At 40.8% G+C, this 19,597-nt stretch overlaps 1 protein-coding gene across 2 annotated transcripts in view; it reads right to left on the bottom strand.

Moving 5' to 3' along the window:
• Positions 1-19,597, bottom strand: part of LBR (lamin B receptor) — a 44,875-nt gene that overhangs the window by 12,376 nt on the left and 12,902 nt on the right. Inside the window, exons 3-7 of one of the 2 annotated variants that reach the window (XM_024214581.1) lie at positions 18,122-18,310; positions 15,442-15,525; positions 13,275-13,449; positions 7,969-8,162; positions 3,414-3,468 (exon numbers count right to left, since the gene is read on the bottom strand). In XM_024214581.1, coding sequence (XP_024070349.1) covers positions 3,414-3,468; positions 7,969-8,162; positions 13,275-13,449; positions 15,442-15,525; positions 18,122-18,310 — 697 coding nt within the window. The remainder of the gene's footprint in view (positions 1-3,413; positions 3,469-7,968; positions 8,163-13,274; positions 13,450-15,441; positions 15,526-18,121; positions 18,311-19,597) is intronic. The other variant, XM_024214582.2, reaches the window with a different exon arrangement.

Here is a 19,597-nt window from a genome sequence, read left to right as displayed (position 1 = left end):
AGAAACATGGGAGGGCCCTTTTGAAGCACTTCTTGTCCTTGGAGGGACAGGGGATGTGAAAGCATTGAGGAGAATGGGGCCAGTGTGGGTTAAGAGATCCTATAGGATGAACTGCTTATTTGAAGTGGAAAGGTGAGAGCAAGAACTTAAGCTCTTAACATTGCATGCCAGGTAGGAAAGCAGTCAGGAATAGACTTGTTACCTGAAGCCTAGGATAAAGGGGAGCCAGACTCCCTTGTCTGTTGCCACTGGCCTTGGTGTAAGAGACATAGTTGGGATTGGGGGTGGTAGGACCCTGTGATCATTCACTCTGCTGGAGAAGTTTGAATAATGGAGGGGAAACCTTTGGTCCAGAAAGAGTAAATAGCAACAAAGGAGAGCGTGCCCAGAATACATACTCTCCAGATGTATTTTTGTATGCCTATTTTATTTTCAAAGTTTTGCTCTATTGTTCTCCGAGCTTGCGAGGGCTCAACTTGATAACATTCCTCTATCTCTTTAAACACATTAACTTTTGAATGCCACATTGAGTTAATTCTAAAATGTCTGGGCATCAGTAGCCAGAACCTTATTGATTTTAGGGAAAATTGGAAAACCGGGGGAGGGGGGGAAGGACACACAAAGACCCTATCCTCTGTTTAGCAATCCAACTGCTTCAAGCACCTCTGCAATTATCTGTAGATCAAATAACTAGTTGATAGCACCCAATAATGCTTTCCAGCACAATAATGCTAATCCAGCTATGCCCATCTTCCCAACAGAGTTTAATGTGTGACACCCTGAATAACTTCTCTCCAGACAGAAAAATTATAAATAATAATGATGGAAGGACAGGGGGCATGCACACAGCCCCAGCATGAGGAGAGATTAAGGGACCTGGTATGGGGGAGTAATGGAGCAAACAGACCCTCTGGGCCAGGAGACTGGCAGTCCCCCTGGCATGTGGTAGAGTGGGGAATGGACAACACACAGCCCCCGGCATTAAGGAAGCGGGGGTGATGAAGAGCGTTGTAGGGAGCGTTGTAAGGAGTGGAAGGTCATAGGAGGGTGGCACACGGGGACCTTGTGGAGGGAAAGAGGGAAGCAATGAGCCCCTGACTGCAATGAGTATATCCTTCAAAAGCTGCAAACTGCACAACTCCATAGTATTTACAAAGGGATCACCATGAGAAGTTACTTGAACTAGAAACTGCTCAATATACTGAGCATCCTGGAGTTATCTGAACAAAACAAAAAAAAAGCCTTTTTTTTGTTTCTATGGACGAGGACAGATACAACAAAACAGTAGGTCTCCATAGCTAAGTAATTGCATAGCAGCCTCCAGAGTATGCTAGGAAGTATAACAGACCAAGAAAGACAGGAGATAACATAGCCTCTCCTGTTTTTAGTTACATTGGGAGTGATTTTAAGGAAAATGTGGGCATGGACATGTAATCACCAAATATAATAATACAAACTGACTTGAGTTAGTCACTTCATTGGTATCGCACAGCTACAAACCACTCAGATACTGGAGAATGTGTGCCCCCGACAAGCCAACACACAAAAGCAACACCCCAAAGCAAAAAAATTTCCCAGAGCACAAAGCAATGCAATTCAGAACTCCACAATCTGAAAAGTTTAATCCCCTCATCCACAGCTGGACACTACAGTGAAAATTCTGGGCAACTTTATACCCATCAAGCCATAGAGAATAGTGCCAGTCCATGTTGAGCCAACCTTGCAATATAGCCATTAAAATTTACCAGACCACACTCTTGCCAAGATGATGATTAGGTTCTACAGATAAGGAATAATTTAAACTCCATACCATAGGCATGTAGAACTTTCCAAGGCCATTTTATATGTGGATTTCATGAACTAGTAGTGCAATATGAATATATAAGAACGCTTCATCCTGTGCCCTCAGAGATGGAAGAACAATATAAGTTATCATGTTTACCATAGCCACAGGTACATTTACCTAAATCTTATAGTATTCCACGACCAAAAACAACAACAACAAAAAACCCTATATTAAAATGAAGTTAAGATTGAGAGCACATACTGGTTCCATGGACAAGGACCAATACAAAAAAACAGAAGGTCGCCATAGCTATGCAATTAAGGGTTACCAGGAAAAAAAAAAAAAAAATCTTGCATGCGCACTCTATAGGGATAGTGTAATTAATTATCCCAAAACAAAGAATTACAAATCCAGGAAATTCAGTTAGAATTACACTTAAAAGAAATCCACACATTAAGATACCAGAACTTTAACTCTGCCCCTACAGTGAAGCCATGCAATAACCCCATGATTAGGGCTGAAACATTTTAGTGTTTGCAGTCCCATTTAAAGACACAGGGTTTTTTCATATTGTGTCAGTACAGGGCATTTAAGGTTGTGTGGGCACCTTACCTGTGTGTTTCCATACCTTAACATATTTGGATTTCCTTTAGATGTAACTAACTCTGAATTTCCTGGGTTTTAATGCTCAATTTTATGATATATGGTTACAAATGATTTATTTCCCTGTAAGTTATTGTATGTACTGAATTTTCACTCCATTTTAATATAGTTGTGTATCTTGGAATTTCCTAGTTTTCTTGTTTTTTTAAGTGTCCCACCTGAGCACTAAAAAAACCTAAATAATAATACTGTGAGAGATTTCTAATGATTTGAGGATAGAAAGCATCAACCTTAAATCAGTTCTATTTTAAACCTTTGTGTGCTGATTCTCCGATACAGCAGACCAGCACAAAACAGCCAGAGGACACTGACCACTTAAGCTTAGCTTATTTCACAGCTGCTTTGCATCACCAAGTGTACTAGCGAATCAGGCCCTTAATTGCAATTGACTTATTGGTTTAAAAGAGCAGTGTTAGTGAGACCAGCCTTTCAATCACTGATGGCCAAGCTAGCATACTGCCATAGAATCTTTAAAAAAAAATGACTGTTTAGCCAAATCTCCAACAAGAACTCGACACATGTCCAGTCTCCCTCATACCACTAACTCATTACAGCAGCTGGACTGTTGCATGTAAATCAACCACAGAGAAAGGGCTGCAAAAAGTTTAGTACCAACTAAAAAAATAAAAAAGACAAATGAGCTGTTGATTGGACCCTGTCTTTAACCTATATAATCTTAATAATTATATGATGTTATTGTTCACAGCTTATCTTAATTACAACCTAGTTTCTTCAAAGATAGCATATGCACAAGATACCAATTAATTTTAACTCTATTGAAAGACTGAAGAGTCTTATTCCATTATGAAGATTGTACAGGGCACATGAAACATTCACAAAACATCTAACTTTTCCCCACTAATACTACACTATGTGCATTTTAATTAACCTGTGGCAGTGAGTTAATTAAAGCGGAGTGTCACAGATTAGACAAATTTCAAAGGAGACTATTGAATACACTTACCATTTATTCTGTACTGTAGCCTTCTTCCATTCAAAAGTGGCATTCCTTCTACAACCTTAGAAGAGAAAGGATAAAACTTGATTAAAACTTGATTAAAACAATTTCATTTGCCAACATGACAGATGTTCAGTGATGATCGCCAACTAGAGGCATGCCATCAACTTGAAAATCTTACTCCTTTCTAAAATTTTTGTACCTTCTGTAGTAAATAGCAACAACTGAGATCAAAGTCTATTCTTCCCATCACTTAATTAGTTTACAGAAAGTATTGTCAAATGCACAAAGTATAATGTCAGCTTCCCTTCAGTAAGCTTCCCATTTATTTTGTATTTTCCCACAAAGAGCAGGGAGGGTCATTTAGAAAAGGGAAAATAAAATAGGAAAATGTGGTTTACAAGGGGAGTCAGGAGCAGGTTCAATACCTGAAACTACTTTTCACTTTTTTTTTTTTTTTAAAATAGAGACAAGGTAGGTGAGGTAATATCTTTTACTGGACCAACTTCTGTTCATGGAGGAGACAAACTTTTGAGCTACACAGAAGCCTATTCCAGCACTTAACTACCCTTATAGTTAAGGAAGTTTTTCCTAATATCTAACCTAAGGCCTGGTCTATGCTCTCCCGTCGACTCCGCCTGCACCTCTCGCCCTGGTGAAGTACCAGAGTTGACGGGAGAGCACTCGATTTATCACGTCTAAACTAGACTAGACGTGATAAATCGACCCCCGCTGGATCGATCACTGCCCATCAATCCAGTGGGTAATATAGACAAGCCCTTAATCTCCATTGCTGCAGATTAAGATGGTTATTTCTTATCCTACCTTCAGTGGCCATGGAGAACAACTGATTACTGTCCTCTTTATAACAGCCCTTAACATATTTTAAGACTTACCAGGTCGACCCCTCAGTCTTTTCTCAAGACTAAACACGCCCAGTTTTTTTTAAACCTTTCCTTATAGATCAGGTTTTCCAAACTTTTAATAATTTTTGTTCATCTCCTCTGGAGTCTCTCCAATTTGTCCACATTTTTCCTAAAGTGTGGCACCCAGAATTGGACACAGTGCTCCAGGTGATGGCCTCACCAGTGCTGAATAGAGTGGGATAATTACCTCCCATGGCTAACATATAACACTACTGTTAATCTACCCCAGAATATTACCCTTTTTTTTTGCAACTGCATCACATATTCAATTTGTGATCCACTATATTCCCCAAATCACTTTTCAGCAGTACTATCACGTAGCCAGTTATTCCCCATTTCGTATTGGTGCAATATTTTTCCTTCCTAAATGAAGTACTTTACACTTGTCTCTAATAAATTTCATCTTGTTCATTTCAAACCAATTCTCCAATTTGTCACAGTCCTTTTGAATTCTAATCCTGTCCTCCCAAGTACTGCAACCTTTCACAGTGTGGCGTCATCTGCAGATTTTATAAGCATATTCTACACTCCAGTATACATGTCATTAATGAAAATATTGACTAGAACTGGACCCAGGACTGACCCATGAGGAACCCCACTAGATATGCCCTTCCAGTTTGGCAGCGAACCATTGATGATTACTCTTTGAGTATGGTCTTTCAACCATTTGTGCACCCAACCTGACTGCAATTTCATCAAGACCTCATTTCCCTAGTTTGCTTATGAGAATTAAATGGGACTACGTCAAAAGCCTTACTAAAACCAAGATATATCATGTCCACTACTTCCCCCCATCCATTAGGCCACTAACCCTGTTAAAGAAGAAAATTAAGTTGGTTTGGCATGATTTGTTCTTACTGGCTTGGCTATTACTTATAACCATATTATACTCTAGGTACTTACAAAATTGATTTTTTGATAATTTGTTCCAGTATCTTTTCAGATATCAAACTTAGGCAGATTCGTCTATAATTTCCTGGGTCCTCTTTGTTCCTTTTTAAAAAGATATGTTTTACATTTGCCCTTCTGCAGTCCTCTGGAACCTCATGTGTCCCCGTGGAGTTCTTAAAGATTATGACTAATGGTTCCAAGATTGCTTCAGCTAGTTTCTCAAGTACTCTAAGATGAATTTCATCAGGCCCTGCTGATTTGAATACATCTAACTTCTCTAATTATTCTTTAACCTGTGCTTTCCCCTTTTTTGGCTTACATTCCTTCCCTCTTGTTAATATTAATTCTGTTGAATATCTGGTCACCATTAAAGTTTTTAGTGAAGACTGAAGCAAAATAGGCATTAAACACCTCAGCCATCATGATATCAGTTATTAGCAATCCTTCCCCACTAAGTAATGGGCCTATACTTTCCTTTGTTTTTCCCCTTGCTCCTAATGTATTTAAACAACTTCTTACTGCCTTTTATGACCCTTGCTAGGTGTAATTTATTTTGTGCCTCAGCATTTCTGACTTTGTCCCTATTGTTTGTACTATTGTATACAAGGCTTGTGCTATTCTTTTGTACTCCTTATAAAAAGTGGAAAACAGACAAATTGCTAAGACTCCTTTTTGATATTCAGGTCATTGAAGAGCTCCTGATGAAGCCATACTGGCCTCTTGCTATTCTCCTTATCTTTCCTTCACATTGGGATAGTTTACAATTGTGCCTTTAATATTGTCTTCTTGAGAAAGAGCCAACAATACCGAAATCCTATTTCCCTTAGTTTTTCTTCCCATGGAATCCTACCTACCAGTTCTCTAGGTTTGTTAAAGTCTGCTTTTTGAAGTCCATTGTTCTTCTGCTGCTCTCACACCTTCCTTTCTATAGGATCATGAAATTTATCATGTCATGATCACTTTTACCCAAAATGTCTTCCACCTTCAGATTTGCTACCAATTTCTCGCTGTTGGTCAGAATCAAGTCTAAAATTGTTGTCCCCCTACTTATTTCCTACACTTTCTGAAACAAAAATTTATCCCAACATATTCCAAATACTTATTAGAAATTGTGTTTTGCCGTTTTACTTTTCAGACAAATTTCTGGGTAGTTAAAGTCTACAATTACTACCAGGTCTTGTTTTGCATATTTCTGTTGTTCTAGAAATGCTTCATCCCATCCACCTCCTCTTCCTGATTTGATGGTCTACGATAGACCCCTGCCATGACATCACCCTATAGCACATGCTATAGACCACTTAAAATGAAGTGCACAATTAAAAGTTAGCAGGCAGTAAGGTGCATAATCAATTGCTGTAATGAGCCATAAAAGCACTCTCTCTGTTTAGTCTACATTTTTAGTGTCTAGCAGAGTTATAAGTTTAAGTTCCCACGCTCATCTTTTGAAGGTGTTATGCAAGTTTCCTTTGAGGATAAGGACTGAGACGTCAGATATGAAATTATCACTTTTTGAAGCGTCCACCCCAGGTAACATGGTGTATTTGTCTTTTTTCACCCACATATTTGTTTGGGGCATTTGATGCATGATGATAGGCATGTGTAGGACCCCTAAATCTTGAAAGATGTGTTGTGGTGGGTGTTGATCTCTGTAGCAATGCAGTTATGTCAGCAGGCTTTGCATCTGTTCTGACAGGGTCTGGTGCTGTTTTGAGTTGGTGTGTCCTGGTCTGTGGGGAGCTTGCTTCTGATGATGAGCTTAGTGAGGAAGGGGGATTGTTTGAAGGCCAGAAGAGGGGTTTTTAATTTTTTTAATTGACTAGATTTCAAGTAGACCAAGTCCCTAAAAAGCATTCTTTCAAATATTATTTGGAGGGCAAGGAAAATAAACAGGATGAGAAGGACAGAAATATAAACGTTAGCTATGTTTATATAAACTTTCAAGGAACTTCTATAAGCATGGTGTCTGAAATCTCAGTGAAATTTATGTCTGAAAAAAGTGGGAGGTGGCAATTTTAACACAAGTGTTACAAAGTCAGAAGCTTCTGTTTCCCAGAGTAGCGTCAATGAAGAGTCCAATGACAGATCCTCTCCATTTTAAACAGCCAAACTAAAGGATTGCTGACTTCTATAGAAATTGCCATTCCAAACTAGACCAACGGTTTATCTACTTTTGTATTCTTTCTTCCAGAAGTGGGCAGTATCTGATGCTTCAGAGAAAGGGTAAAGGACAATATAAAGTATTTGTCCAATTGTGCGATGATGTGTATGGGTGGGATGGTTAGGAATGACTTCCTGAGCGAGCAACTTCCCAGCAATGAAGCTTATATCTTGAAGAAAATACTCTCCCCTCTATTTGATGTAGTGGTGGAACCAAATAGAAACTCAGTAACAGAAACTGGTAAAAATGTATATGCTCAAAAGCTGCCATATGACATTCTTCTACGATTCTATCAGTGCATCAAGTCCATTTTACTACTGGATACCTAAATGATAAATGGTTACTGTATAGTGTATTGAAGGTACTGGGATATATGACCAGAAATCAGACTTTTGTCAGCAAGGGTTTTCAGGGTGGCAGTTGTGTAATTTAAGCTTTCAACAAATCTGAAGTAGTTATATTCCAATATAGTATTGATAAATAGATAGTTATTGGTTAATTAGCAGTATTTCAAATAATGGAATCAAACCTTCTTTCAACCCAGCCCACAAAACCCTCCAGAACACATTCACTACTAGAAGTTTACCTTTCCAACTGGCAGTAAGGAAAACAGAGCTTGAAGAAAGAACCACAGAAGAAAGACACCAAACACTCTGGTCTCCCATAAACTATCAAATCCTGGCAAAGGAGGGAAGTTCATAACACTGGGGTCTTCCTGTTTGCACATCAACAGCAAATAAAATACAGTGGCAGGCAGGAAAAATATCATGCAAAAGGCCCCTGTAAACAAAAACCACACAACAGTAAAAGATACACTTGGAAAATAAAAACATCCCATTAGAACAGCAATTCTCAATCTGTAGATTAATAAACCCATACATTATTTCATACCAGGATAAACACTTATTTAAGAAAACAAACAATTGCATGTAATGCTATCAAAGATTACCACCATGTGTTTACAATGGCTGCGTTAGCCACAATACCATGCTACATAGTTTATTTGTTTTTAAAAAAGGGGAGTTCTGTAAACAAACCACTCACTCTAGGGTTACCTTAATACCAGAAAGAGGGTGGGGGAAAAAATTCTATAATGTAAAACCATATATAAATTATCTAAACTGGCATTTCTATAAATTGGTGTTGCTGTTTTAGAGCAAAACTCCCTCTAGAAACAGACTATTATAAACAAAGAATTCCATAACCTTAGATAATATAAATAAATTGCTTTTAAGACAGGGAATCTTAAAACTGCCAACTCAACCACTTGTGAAATTGGTCAGTGTACGTTTTTTTTTGTTTTTGTTTTTTTTTTTGTTTTCAATTTAAACTAGGTTCAATGTAATTAGATCCGTGTAATTTTAAGATCACTGTGTTTTCATCTAGACTCTTTATTTAAGGATAGCAGCTGACAGGTTAATTTAGAATATTAGATCCAGTGTGAGTGGAGACAGATTATCTTGATTAGTCACACAGTGCAAGCAAAAGACAAAAAATAGAATCATAGAAAGGTAGGATTGGAGAGGACCTCAATAGGTCATCTAATCCATAGATGAGGCAGGACTAAGTATTATCTATAATATCCCTGACAGGTGTTGGTCTAACTTGTTTGTAAAGACCTCCAATGACAGAGATTCCACAACCTCCCTTGGTAATTCGTTCCAATGCTGAACTACCTTTACAGTTAGGACATTTGCCTAATGTCTAACCTAAATCTCCTTGATGCAGTTTATGCCCATTACTTCTTGTCCTGGCCTCAGTGGATAAGGAAAACAACTTATCACTCCTCTTTTTATAACAACCCTTTTACATACTTGAAGACGGTTATGTCCCCCCTAAACCTACTCTTCTCCAGACTTAACTAATCCATTTTTTTTCAGTCTTTCCTTGCAGGGCTTGTTTTCTAGACCTTTAAACATTTTTGTTGCTCTCCTCTGGACTGTCTCCGAAGTGTGGTGCCCAGAACTGAACACATACCCCAGTGGAGGCCTTATCACTGCTGAGCAGAATGGAAGAATTACTTCTCGTGTCTTGCTTACGACACACCTGCTAGTACATCGCACAATGTTTGCCCTTTTTTTTTTCCCTTTCAACAGTATTACAGTGTTGACTCATAATAAGCTTGTGATCTACTATACCTCCCAGATCGTTTCTACAGTACTCCTTCCTAGACAGTAATTTCCCATTTTGTATGTGCTCATGTGAGGGGGTATGCCAATCACGCACTTTGGGCTCAGGAGGTCACCCCCCCGGGCATACTCCATCTGGAAGCAGTATATAAAAGGTGGCAGCTCAGATCAATCTGGGCTGAGGAGAAAAGCAGATGCATGCTGCAGGCTCCTGCCAGGGAGCTGCTAGAGCTCCAGCCTGCAGAGCCCAGTCAACTGCGGAGAATGTGGGAAATGGAAGGCTGCTAACCCTGAAGGAACTACAGAATCCAGGACCAACGATAGGAAGTGGCCCACGGAACATGTTTGTTGAGCGAGGGACCTAAGCCTGAAGCCAGGACTACTGGTTCCGCGGGACACTGGGTTGGGACCTGGTGGAGTAGGGTGGGCCCAGGTCCCCCTAGCCCAAGGGTAGGCAACCTATGGCACACATGCCGAAGGTGGCACACGAGCTGATTTTCAGTGGCACTCACACTGCCCGGGTCCTGGCCACCGGTCCGGGGGGCTCTGCATTTTAATTTAATTTTAAATGAAGTTTCTTAAACATTTTAAAAACCTTATTTACTTTACATACAACAATAGTTTAGTTATATATTATAGACTTATAGAAAGATCTTCTAAAAACGTTAAAATGTATTACTGGCATGCAAAACCTTAAATTACAGTGAATAAATGAAGACTCGGCACACCGCTTCTGAAAGGTTGCTGACCCCTGCCCTAGCCTAATGCTAGTTCCCACCACTCTGAGGCCAAGGGAAGCTCCCTAATCTCTGTCTGCTAGGCCTCCCCACCCTTTCTGCGAGAAGCCACATTCACCAAAAAGGGGCGTTCTCCCCCAACGGTCTGAAATCCTGCTACAGTGCCACGGATTATTCCTTCCGAAGTGTTGTACTTTGCATTTGACCTTGTTGAATTTCATCCTGTTTATTTCAGACCACTTCTCCAGTTTGTCAAGATAATTTTGAATTCTAATCCTGTCCTCCAAAGCACTTCCAACCCCTCCTAGCTTGCTATCATCCATATATTTTATAAGCATTATTCTCTATGCCATTATCCAAATCATTTGAAAAGATATTGAATAGAACCAAACCCAGGACAGATTCCTGCAGGACCCCATTCTATATGCCCTTCCAGCTTGACTGTGAACCATTGATACCTACTCTTGAATATGATTTTCCAGTTGTGCACCCACCTCATAGTACGTTTGTCTAGGCTATATTTCCCTAGTTTGCTTATGAGATGGGCATGCGAGACAGTATCAAAAGCCTTATTAAAGCTGAGATATCAAATCTACTTCTTCCTCCCATCCACAAGGCTCGTTGCCCTGTCAAAGGATATTAGATTGGTTTGACATGATTTGTTTTGACAAATCCAAGTTGGCTGTTATTTATCACCTTATCTTCTAGGAACTCACAACTTGATTATTTGCTCCATTATCCTTCCAGGTACCAAAGTTAAGATGACTGGTTTATAATTTCCTGGGTTGTCCTTATTCGCCCTTTTATTCATAGGTATTATATTTGCCCTCTGATCTCTCCCATCCTCCACAGGTTCTGAATGATAATTGCTGATGGCTCAGAGATCTCTTCAGCCAGTTCCTTAAATATTCTAGGATGTATTTCATCAGTCCCTGCTGACTGAAGTCAACTAACATGTCTAAGTTAGGCCACGTCTACAGTAGCAAGCTTACAGCTGTACCAATGCAGCTGCGCCGCTGTAAGACTGCTTATGTAGCCGCTCTATGCCAACAGAAGAGAGCTTGCCCGGCAACATAATAAAACCGCCTCTATAGTAGCTATGTCAACAGGAGAAGCTCTCCTGCCAACATAGCACTGTCCACATTGGCACTTCTGTTGACGTAACTTATGTCACGCAGGGCTGTATTTTTTTCCACACCCCTGAGGGACAGTTATACTGACAAAAGTGGTAGTGTTGACATGGCTTTAGATGTCTGTTAGAGACACAAGGTCGGTGACAAACTTCTGTTGGTGAGAGAGACAAGCTTTTGAGCCACACAGAGCTCCTCTTCAGATCTGGGAAAGGCACTCCCAGCATCACAACAAAGTGCAAAGTGGAACAGTTTGCTTAGCATAAGTAGCACATGCTGTAAAGGATCATTCAAGGTAGAGTGGCCTGTTAACACCTCCTCAGTCATAGGACAAAAAAGGGGGTTAGTGGATTACAGATTGTTGTAATAAGCCATAAATCCAGTGTCTGTCCAGTCCATGATTTTTCATGTCTACCAGAGTAATGAATTTAAGCTCCCAGGTTCATCTTTTGAAAGTGTTGTATAGATTTCCTTTGAGGATTAGGACTGATACAGAGTGATCGCTTTTTGAAAAGTGTTCACCCATAGATGATAGGTGTTTTTGTCTTATTTTCCTGTGAAAGTTCATTCTTAACTTGTTTTTCCCTATTTTAACCTCAGATCCTACTCCATTTACATTGATGTTCATTATTTTAGTTGTCTGATCACTGCTAACCGTTTTGGTGAAAACTGGAACAAAAAAGGCATTTAACACCTTTGTCCATTGTTTTTTGTTATTGTCTTTCCCTCCTCATGGAGTAATGGGCCTGTCTTGTCCCTGGTCGTCATTTTGCTTCTAATGTATTTGTAAAATGTTTTATTGTTACCCTTTATGTCCCTAGCTAGTTTAATCTTGTTTTGTGCCTTTGGCCTTTCTAATTTTGTCCCTCATTTGGGGGGAGGGGGACGGGGGTTTTCCCTCATCTTCCATAATTTGACCTAGTTTCCACTTTTTGTATGACTCTGAGCTTCAGGTAATTGCAGACCTCCTGGTTAAGCCAGGGTGGTCTTTTACCATACTTCCTATCTTCCCCATGCACTGGGATATATCTTTAAAAAGCTGCCAACTCTCCTGAACTCTTTTTTTCCCATAGACTTGCTTACCTACCAATACCTGCTAATAAAAGCAGTTCACCATACAGCTATAGATACAAAGGGATTTATTCAAGGGCTGTGTCCACATACAGTATGTTGTATAAATTAATAAATAAGTAACCACACGCAACAGGCAGTGATGGTTAGCATAGGCACAGTGTGAAAATGTGTGTCTCATTAGAGGTGTCTGTATTCACAGAACTAAGTGCAAGATTGTTTCTCTCATGGATTTTTTTTCTAGTTTTGTCCTCTCTAGTTTTAACCCCAAAGGGCTACTTCTGTATAACAAAGAATGTAAGATTGAAAACCCAGTGTCCTAAAACAATGGTACTCCACTATTTCCCTTTGCAATCTATTCCAGATTTCAATCAACTAATGGTCAGAAATCATTGACCTCCCGTTATTCAGCCAAAATTCTCCTTGTCTTATTTTTACAGCATTAAACCCAGTTACTTTCCAATTGGCTTTTTAAAAAAATAAACTGATCATACTAATTCCATTGAAGTATAAAGTACATTTGCCTTCAATAGTTCTCCAAAAGGTGGAATATCTGAGTTTGAGACAACTGGCTTTTCAAATTATGAAATTTAAAGATGCTTACTCTAGTAACTTCAAGGAGAAAGATCATGATAATCACTCATCTGCCCACAGCAGGTCAAACAGAACCAAGTGTGAGGTATCAATGTCACCAAAGGCAAACAAGATACACTAGCACCAAAAGAATGACCCCAATGGGGGGAGGGGAAGGAGAATCTTTGAGAATGGCAACGTGATATCAAGTAAAAATAAATCCATGACTATCACTATTGTTAACATACATACCAATTCTTCCACCAAACTCTAGCTCCTTTGTTTCTGTTGATACTTTTTCAGTAGTTTTTGCGGTCTCAAAAACTCTCTCTTCCAAAAATATTTCTTCCTTTTTCTTCTGTCTTCTTGGATGTAAGGTGTACTGGTCAAGCACATGCCCAATTTCTAGTTCTGATTCAACTTTCTGCTGATAAAGAACAAAAGGTTACAAAAACCAAACAATTACCATGTCTTATTCTATAGAGTGGTGTAATCAAGAGAACATTACTCAGATTTGAGCACTGAAGTACAATGCATTTTTCCCCAGTTAAAAGGTATTCAACTATATTAGCAGTAGAAGAGAAGACAGCCAAAAGGCAAACATTCTGCTTAATATTCCCTCCCCTCCACACTTGTCTGCTTTGTTTCCACCCTTTCCAATTCTACAAGCCCTAGTCCTCCCTTCAGATGAGTGTTAACCTAAATGACCACCTTCCCCTGCCAGAAGAAATTATTAAAAAAAGTAGCCATGGAATTAGTAAAATGAGTGCTAAACTTCACTGTTCAATCTCTTCTTGGCTGTGTGTTGCATCCCAAAGCCCTCCCCTTAATATATATATTGTCCATTTAGATTGTAAGTAATCCCGTTAGGACAGAATCTTATCTTCATACCAATCTGTAAAATGCTTAGCACACATAGCACCATACTAATACAGTAACTCCTCACTTAAAGTTAACGTCGTTTCGTTGCTGATCAATTAGACCTGGTCTACACTAACCCCCCAAGTCGAAGTAAGGTACGCAACTTCAGCTACGTGAATAACATAGCTGAAGTCGACATACCTTACTTCGAACTTACCGCGGTTCAGACGCGGTCCACACGCGGCAGGCAGGCTCCCCCGTCGACTCCACGGTTCTCCTCTCGTTGAGCTGGAGTACCGCAGTCGACGGCGAGCACTTCCTGGTTCGATTTATCGCATCCAGACCAGACGCGATAAATCGAACCAGGAAGTTCGATTTCCAGCCGCCGAACTAGCGGCTAAGTATAGACCAGCCCTTAGAGAACATGCTCGTTTAAAGTTGCGCAATGCTCCCTTATAACACTGTTTAGCAGCTGCCTGCTTTGTCCACTGCTTGCAGAAAGAGCAACCCATTGGAGCTAGCTGGGGGGGGCTTGGAACCAGGGTGGACTGGCAGCCCCCCTACCAGCTCCCTGCTCCCTTAAGTTCCCTGTACGGCAGCTGCCCAGTAGGCTATCAATTGCCGGGCAGTTCAGCTGTCCCTCCCCGCACTGCCGTGTGCTGCTCCTGCCCTCTGCCTTGGAGCTGCTCCCGGGAGCCTCCTGCTTGCTGTGCAGACGGGGTAGGGTGACCAGATAGCAAGGGTGAAAAATCGGGACGGGGGTGGGGGGTAATAGGCATCTATATAAGACAAAGCCCCAAATATTATCGGGACTGTCCCTATAAAAATCGGGACATCTGGTCACCCGGGGGCGGGGGGGGAGGGAGGAGAAGAGGGGTGCTAATGTCAGGGTATCCTCCTCCCCCCACTCCTGCCCCCCATCTCCACAAAGCAGGGCTCAGGAGGAAAGGAGCTTGCTGGCAGCAGCTACTGTCTCAACTTGCTGATCTACTTTAAAAGGCAGTGTACTTAGAGTGGGGTCAGCGTACTTAAAAGGGCAATGCGCATCTCTCTCTCACACACACACAGTCTGTGTCTCTGTCTCTCTCTGCCATGCTGTCTCCCCTCCCTCCATTCATGCTGCCTTGTAGAGTGTGAGGCTACATTAACAACAACATGTTAACCCTTGAGGGCTCAGCCGAGTGCTAGTTCATCATTTAGCAGTAAGGCATTCCCTGGGAAATATCCCACCATCTGACTCCGCCACCTCAACCAAGCTTCACAATCATCATTGTGTGTGTGTGTGTGTGTGTGTATATAGAGAGAGAGAGAGAGAGAGAGAGAGACAGTCAGTCTTTTGGCAAAAAAAAATTCCCTGGAACCTAGCCCCCGCCCCCCCCCGCATTTACATTAATTCTTATGGGGAAACTGGATTCGCTTAACATCGTTTTGCTTAAAGTAGCATTTTTCAGGAACATAACTACAACGTTAAGCAAGGAATTACTGTAACAAACACTATTTTCTGGTAACGTTGCAGATTTATTGTGGCCATAAGACATACAGTTCTTAGCTCTGTTACCTGTAAAATTTTGTAGGAAGTGTCATTCCTTTCTGTACTATCAGGTTCACCATTGTACCTGCTAGTGTTGTTCTCATTCAGTTTCTAGTTTGAAAAAGAAAGTGAATTTTTAAATGCTATCATTGAATTAAAATAAGTACATAATGAATAATTAAAAAAATATTTACTGACAGAGGTGTTTGTCACAACAGTAGACTACTATAATTGAAAAAAAATAGAGAAGGTGTTTTGTTATCCCTCCCCATTTGTTTACTTTGTGCACCTGGCAGCATTTTTTGAAAATGAGTAAATGCAATCTCCACTGTTTGGATGAGTCTTAAAGGAAAAAGGGGAGAGAATTCCTTTAAGAGTAGGAAAATGCAATAGTAAAACAGGATGATTTGGGGGAATTCAGGGGAAGGTGCAGTTCCCAAATCACTTTTAACTCAGTGAATTGAAATGTCAATTACAAAAAGCGTGTCCATTGAACAATTTTGTTATGCAAGCTAATTCACTCTCCCAAAATTGTTTGTTCTGCAGAGATATACAAAAAAGGAGCAGACCTGCCAAGTCAAAAAGGTGCTATTTAACATTATACCTTTCCACAGTAAAAAATAGGAGCCAAATATGCCCTTCAGACAAACCTGAAGTCTGGCTACACAACTCTGGAAAAATCTAGCTGATGCAATAAAATTTTGGTTTTGATTTCGGTTTCTGCTTCACAGCAGGGAGGCTCAGAAAAACCTGCCTGTAGCTAAGGAAACAGACCAAAATTATGAATTCTTCTGAAGCGAGTCACTCCTACCATGCCAGTGATCAAAATGTCTGCTCCCTAAGCTTTAAGAAAGTTGAAACCCCACTGTTAAGCACATGAGGACCTTCATGCACAGAAGGAGAATTGTGGGCCACAAGTCATTAGAAACACAGCATGTGGCATGTCGTCAACAAACTATGCCCTGGGACTTTAAGTAATCTGAAAGGTAGAAAATTAAGTCATTATAAAACAAAATCCAGAGCACAAACCACAGTATGTTTTTAAGGAGTTATAACTCAGCCAAATGAAAAATAATTTTAATGGATCAGTGAAAGGCACATTTTTAAACTAGAAACTATGTCCCAGCCTGATTTCAAGTTCCCATCACCTCACTGAAGCACTCCAAAACAAAGTTCTTATGAAGGCAGATATGTGTCACCCCTGCTAATCTTCATTCTCAAAAGCTGCTGGTCCATTTTTAATCAAAATTTTCAACACAAATTCACTTCCAGGTTAGAACAAATGTGCAAAATTTCAGCTTGAAATCCAAATGTTTGACAGTCTGTAGCAGGGTGGTTACCCGCTCCTGCCCTGAGGGGTTTAAAACAGCCCTGGAGGAGGGCTGTGGAAGGGCATGTGGCCTGGGCTGACTGGGGGAGGAAGCAGGCTCAGCTGGGGCCACACCCCAATCAGGCCACAGCTGGCCTGTATAAAAAGGCTGGGAGCCAGGAGCTCAGCACTCTCTCTCTGTGCTCAGAGAGAAGGGCCTGGCTGCTAGGGAGTGTACCTGGGTACCTAAGGTGGAGCAGGGCTGGGTGAAAGCAAGAGGAGCTGGGGAGCTCCGGCCTGGAAACCCCCCAGGCTGCAGGCCTAGGATAAGGCTAACTGGGTACTGGGGTTGCAAAGGGGCAGCCCATGGGAAGGCAGAGGCAGTAGGTCTGAACCCCTTCACCTGTGATGAGTGGCTGATACTGCAGTCTGCCCCAGTGAATTGGGGGCTAGATGGAGACTGGGCAGTAGCCAAGACTGAGGTGAAGTGGGGATAGTGGGTGCGGGCTCCCCGGGGAGGGGGAGACCCAGAACTGTGGGGGTACTGCCAGGGGGCAGCACCCAGAGAAAGGGACACGGGGCCAGCGGCAAGGCAGATCGCCGGCTTGCAGAGGGCGCTCCAAGGCTGGCAGAGCTAATTCCCTGTGACGACCAGCAGGAGGCGCCACAGGGGTGAGTCTGCACTGCTACACAGTTAAAAGCTATCAGAAAATGATCCTTTATAATGAAAACATTTATGCAACCTCATGCATAGGCAAGGCCACATATACTCCACAGCAAGCTAGTCCTAAATTCTGCACCAAAATCCCAACTTTCTGCAGCAGCTTCAGATACATTTTTAATATACTGGTTTTTAATGAATTAAATGTGAAAATAATCGATACTGCTGCACCTGCTTGTTTTGATACTAAGTTTGACTATGTTATCTGCACGTTTTCAGTGTGCCACAGATATTCATCTTTAGATTTCAATATTAGCAACGATTAAGATAAGTGGGATAGTTCAAACCTCTTAGAACTAGTGCTTTAAGTTCTGTGCAAATTCAAGGAGGTATTACTGCATCTCTTTACACTTGGTTTACATTTTCAAGTTTCATAACCATGTAAGCTAGGAAACTTATTTTGTTAAAATGAAAGTGGGGCTTCTTGAGCACAATTCTGCAGCCAGGCCCTGACCATAAGCAATACTACGCTTATAATAGCAACTGGGAAGGACATTTGTTTCAACCTGTATTTACAGTACTATTAATTTTTTCTTTAAATCTAGACACATACCCACAGATCCAAATCATCAAAGTTTTCATTCCTCTAAAAAAGTCATTTCAGACTATACATGTTTATAGAACACAGTACATATCCGTGCAAGTAGACAGATCTCAATCAGAAATGAATCCAATACCAGAAGAGTTAAGTTCGTTTCCCGAACTGTTTTCTTTTTCTCATCTCTAGATTCTCTGCTTTGGGAGGAAGAACGACGTTTGCCTTTTGCTGACCGACCAGGAGAACGAGATCTGGATCTGCTACCACTGCGTCTGGAAGGAGAACTTGAGGAAGAATTGCTTTTTCGAGGTTTAAATGATGACACAGACTGAAAGAAATAGGAAACATTAAATATGATTTGTAAAGTTTTTGCTAAATGAAAGACTAAGTTGTCATATAAAAATACAATTAGACACAGTAATTTTAGCTGTTATTTCTCAATATATATTTGTACCATTGAAAACATCTAATACCTATAAAAATGTTTAAATATTTGTAGTAAATTTAGGACTCAATTTTCAGCTCTAGTAATTGAACAGAGACTGTGGTAATGCAAAGCTTCCCTACTCAGCTAACATTCCACAAGACCAAGATGGAGGGACAATCTCATTAGTATTTAGTCCCTATTCTTCCATTTCTGGTTAATACTGAAGCAACTGAGGCAAGACAGGCTTGAGTATCTGGTTGCTTCAGGTCTCCTTAACCCTTGCCAAATTTGGGTGCAGACCTGGGTATAGCACAGAGACTGCACTAACAACATTGTAATACATGCTCCTAGCAGCAGTAAAAATCAAGGTGTTCATGTCAGCTGCCAATGATACCACTGACTCTTCTAACAATCCCAGCAGGAATAAACAGGCTGCCTTCTGAGATCTTGTCTCAGATATAGCAGAGAATAGTTTTCAGAAAATTTCTGCCATCAGTACTCTCTCATTGAGTTCTGCAGAACTCTAACTTGTTTCCCCTGTTGTTCAGTGTGTACACAGCTCCCTGAGGAAAACTGAAATACGGTATTTTCAGTATGCTGATACCACCCAGTTCTGTTGGATGGTTTCTCCCTGAGATTGTAGAGATTAGGGGTACGGATGAGACCTAGCTGTTGCACTTCAGTAAAGATGCTACTACACTAACAGGAGAGTATTTCCTGTCGAAAAACATACCACCTCTCATTGAGGTGGATTAACATGCTCCCCTCGACATAGCGCTGTCAACACCAGAAATTAGCTTGGTAGAAATGCATTGCTCAGTGATGTGGATTTTTCACATCCCTCAGTGACGTAGTTATACCCACTAGACCTCAGTCTAAAATAAAACTAAGGTAATCTGGGAGAAGCAACTATAAAATATGACATGACAACAATTATCTTCCCTTTAATATAAGGTGTGTGCCTACTACTTGTTAAAGTCTGCATTGTGATGGTATGGTTGAATTCCCAGCTGCTGCTCAATGATCTTATTAGCAGCTGTGGTGAGGAAGACTCATCTATATCTGACCAGGAGCCTGAAACCACTTCATTCAGATGTGAACTCTGTTACTTCGGCATTTATCACCCGACTATTACATTACTGCAGTGTGTTTTGCACAAGGCAACACACTTTAAGTCAATGTGGAAAC

The sequence above is a fragment of the Terrapene carolina genome, unplaced genomic scaffold, assembly GCF_002925995.2.
Source record: "Terrapene carolina triunguis isolate 2854851 unplaced genomic scaffold, T_m_triunguis-2.0 Scaffold406, whole genome shotgun sequence".
Lineage (NCBI taxonomy): Eukaryota > Metazoa > Chordata > Testudines > Emydidae > Terrapene > Terrapene triunguis.
The sequence above is the reverse complement of the archived record's forward strand: the minus strand, read 5'-3'. Positions and strand labels throughout refer to the sequence as shown.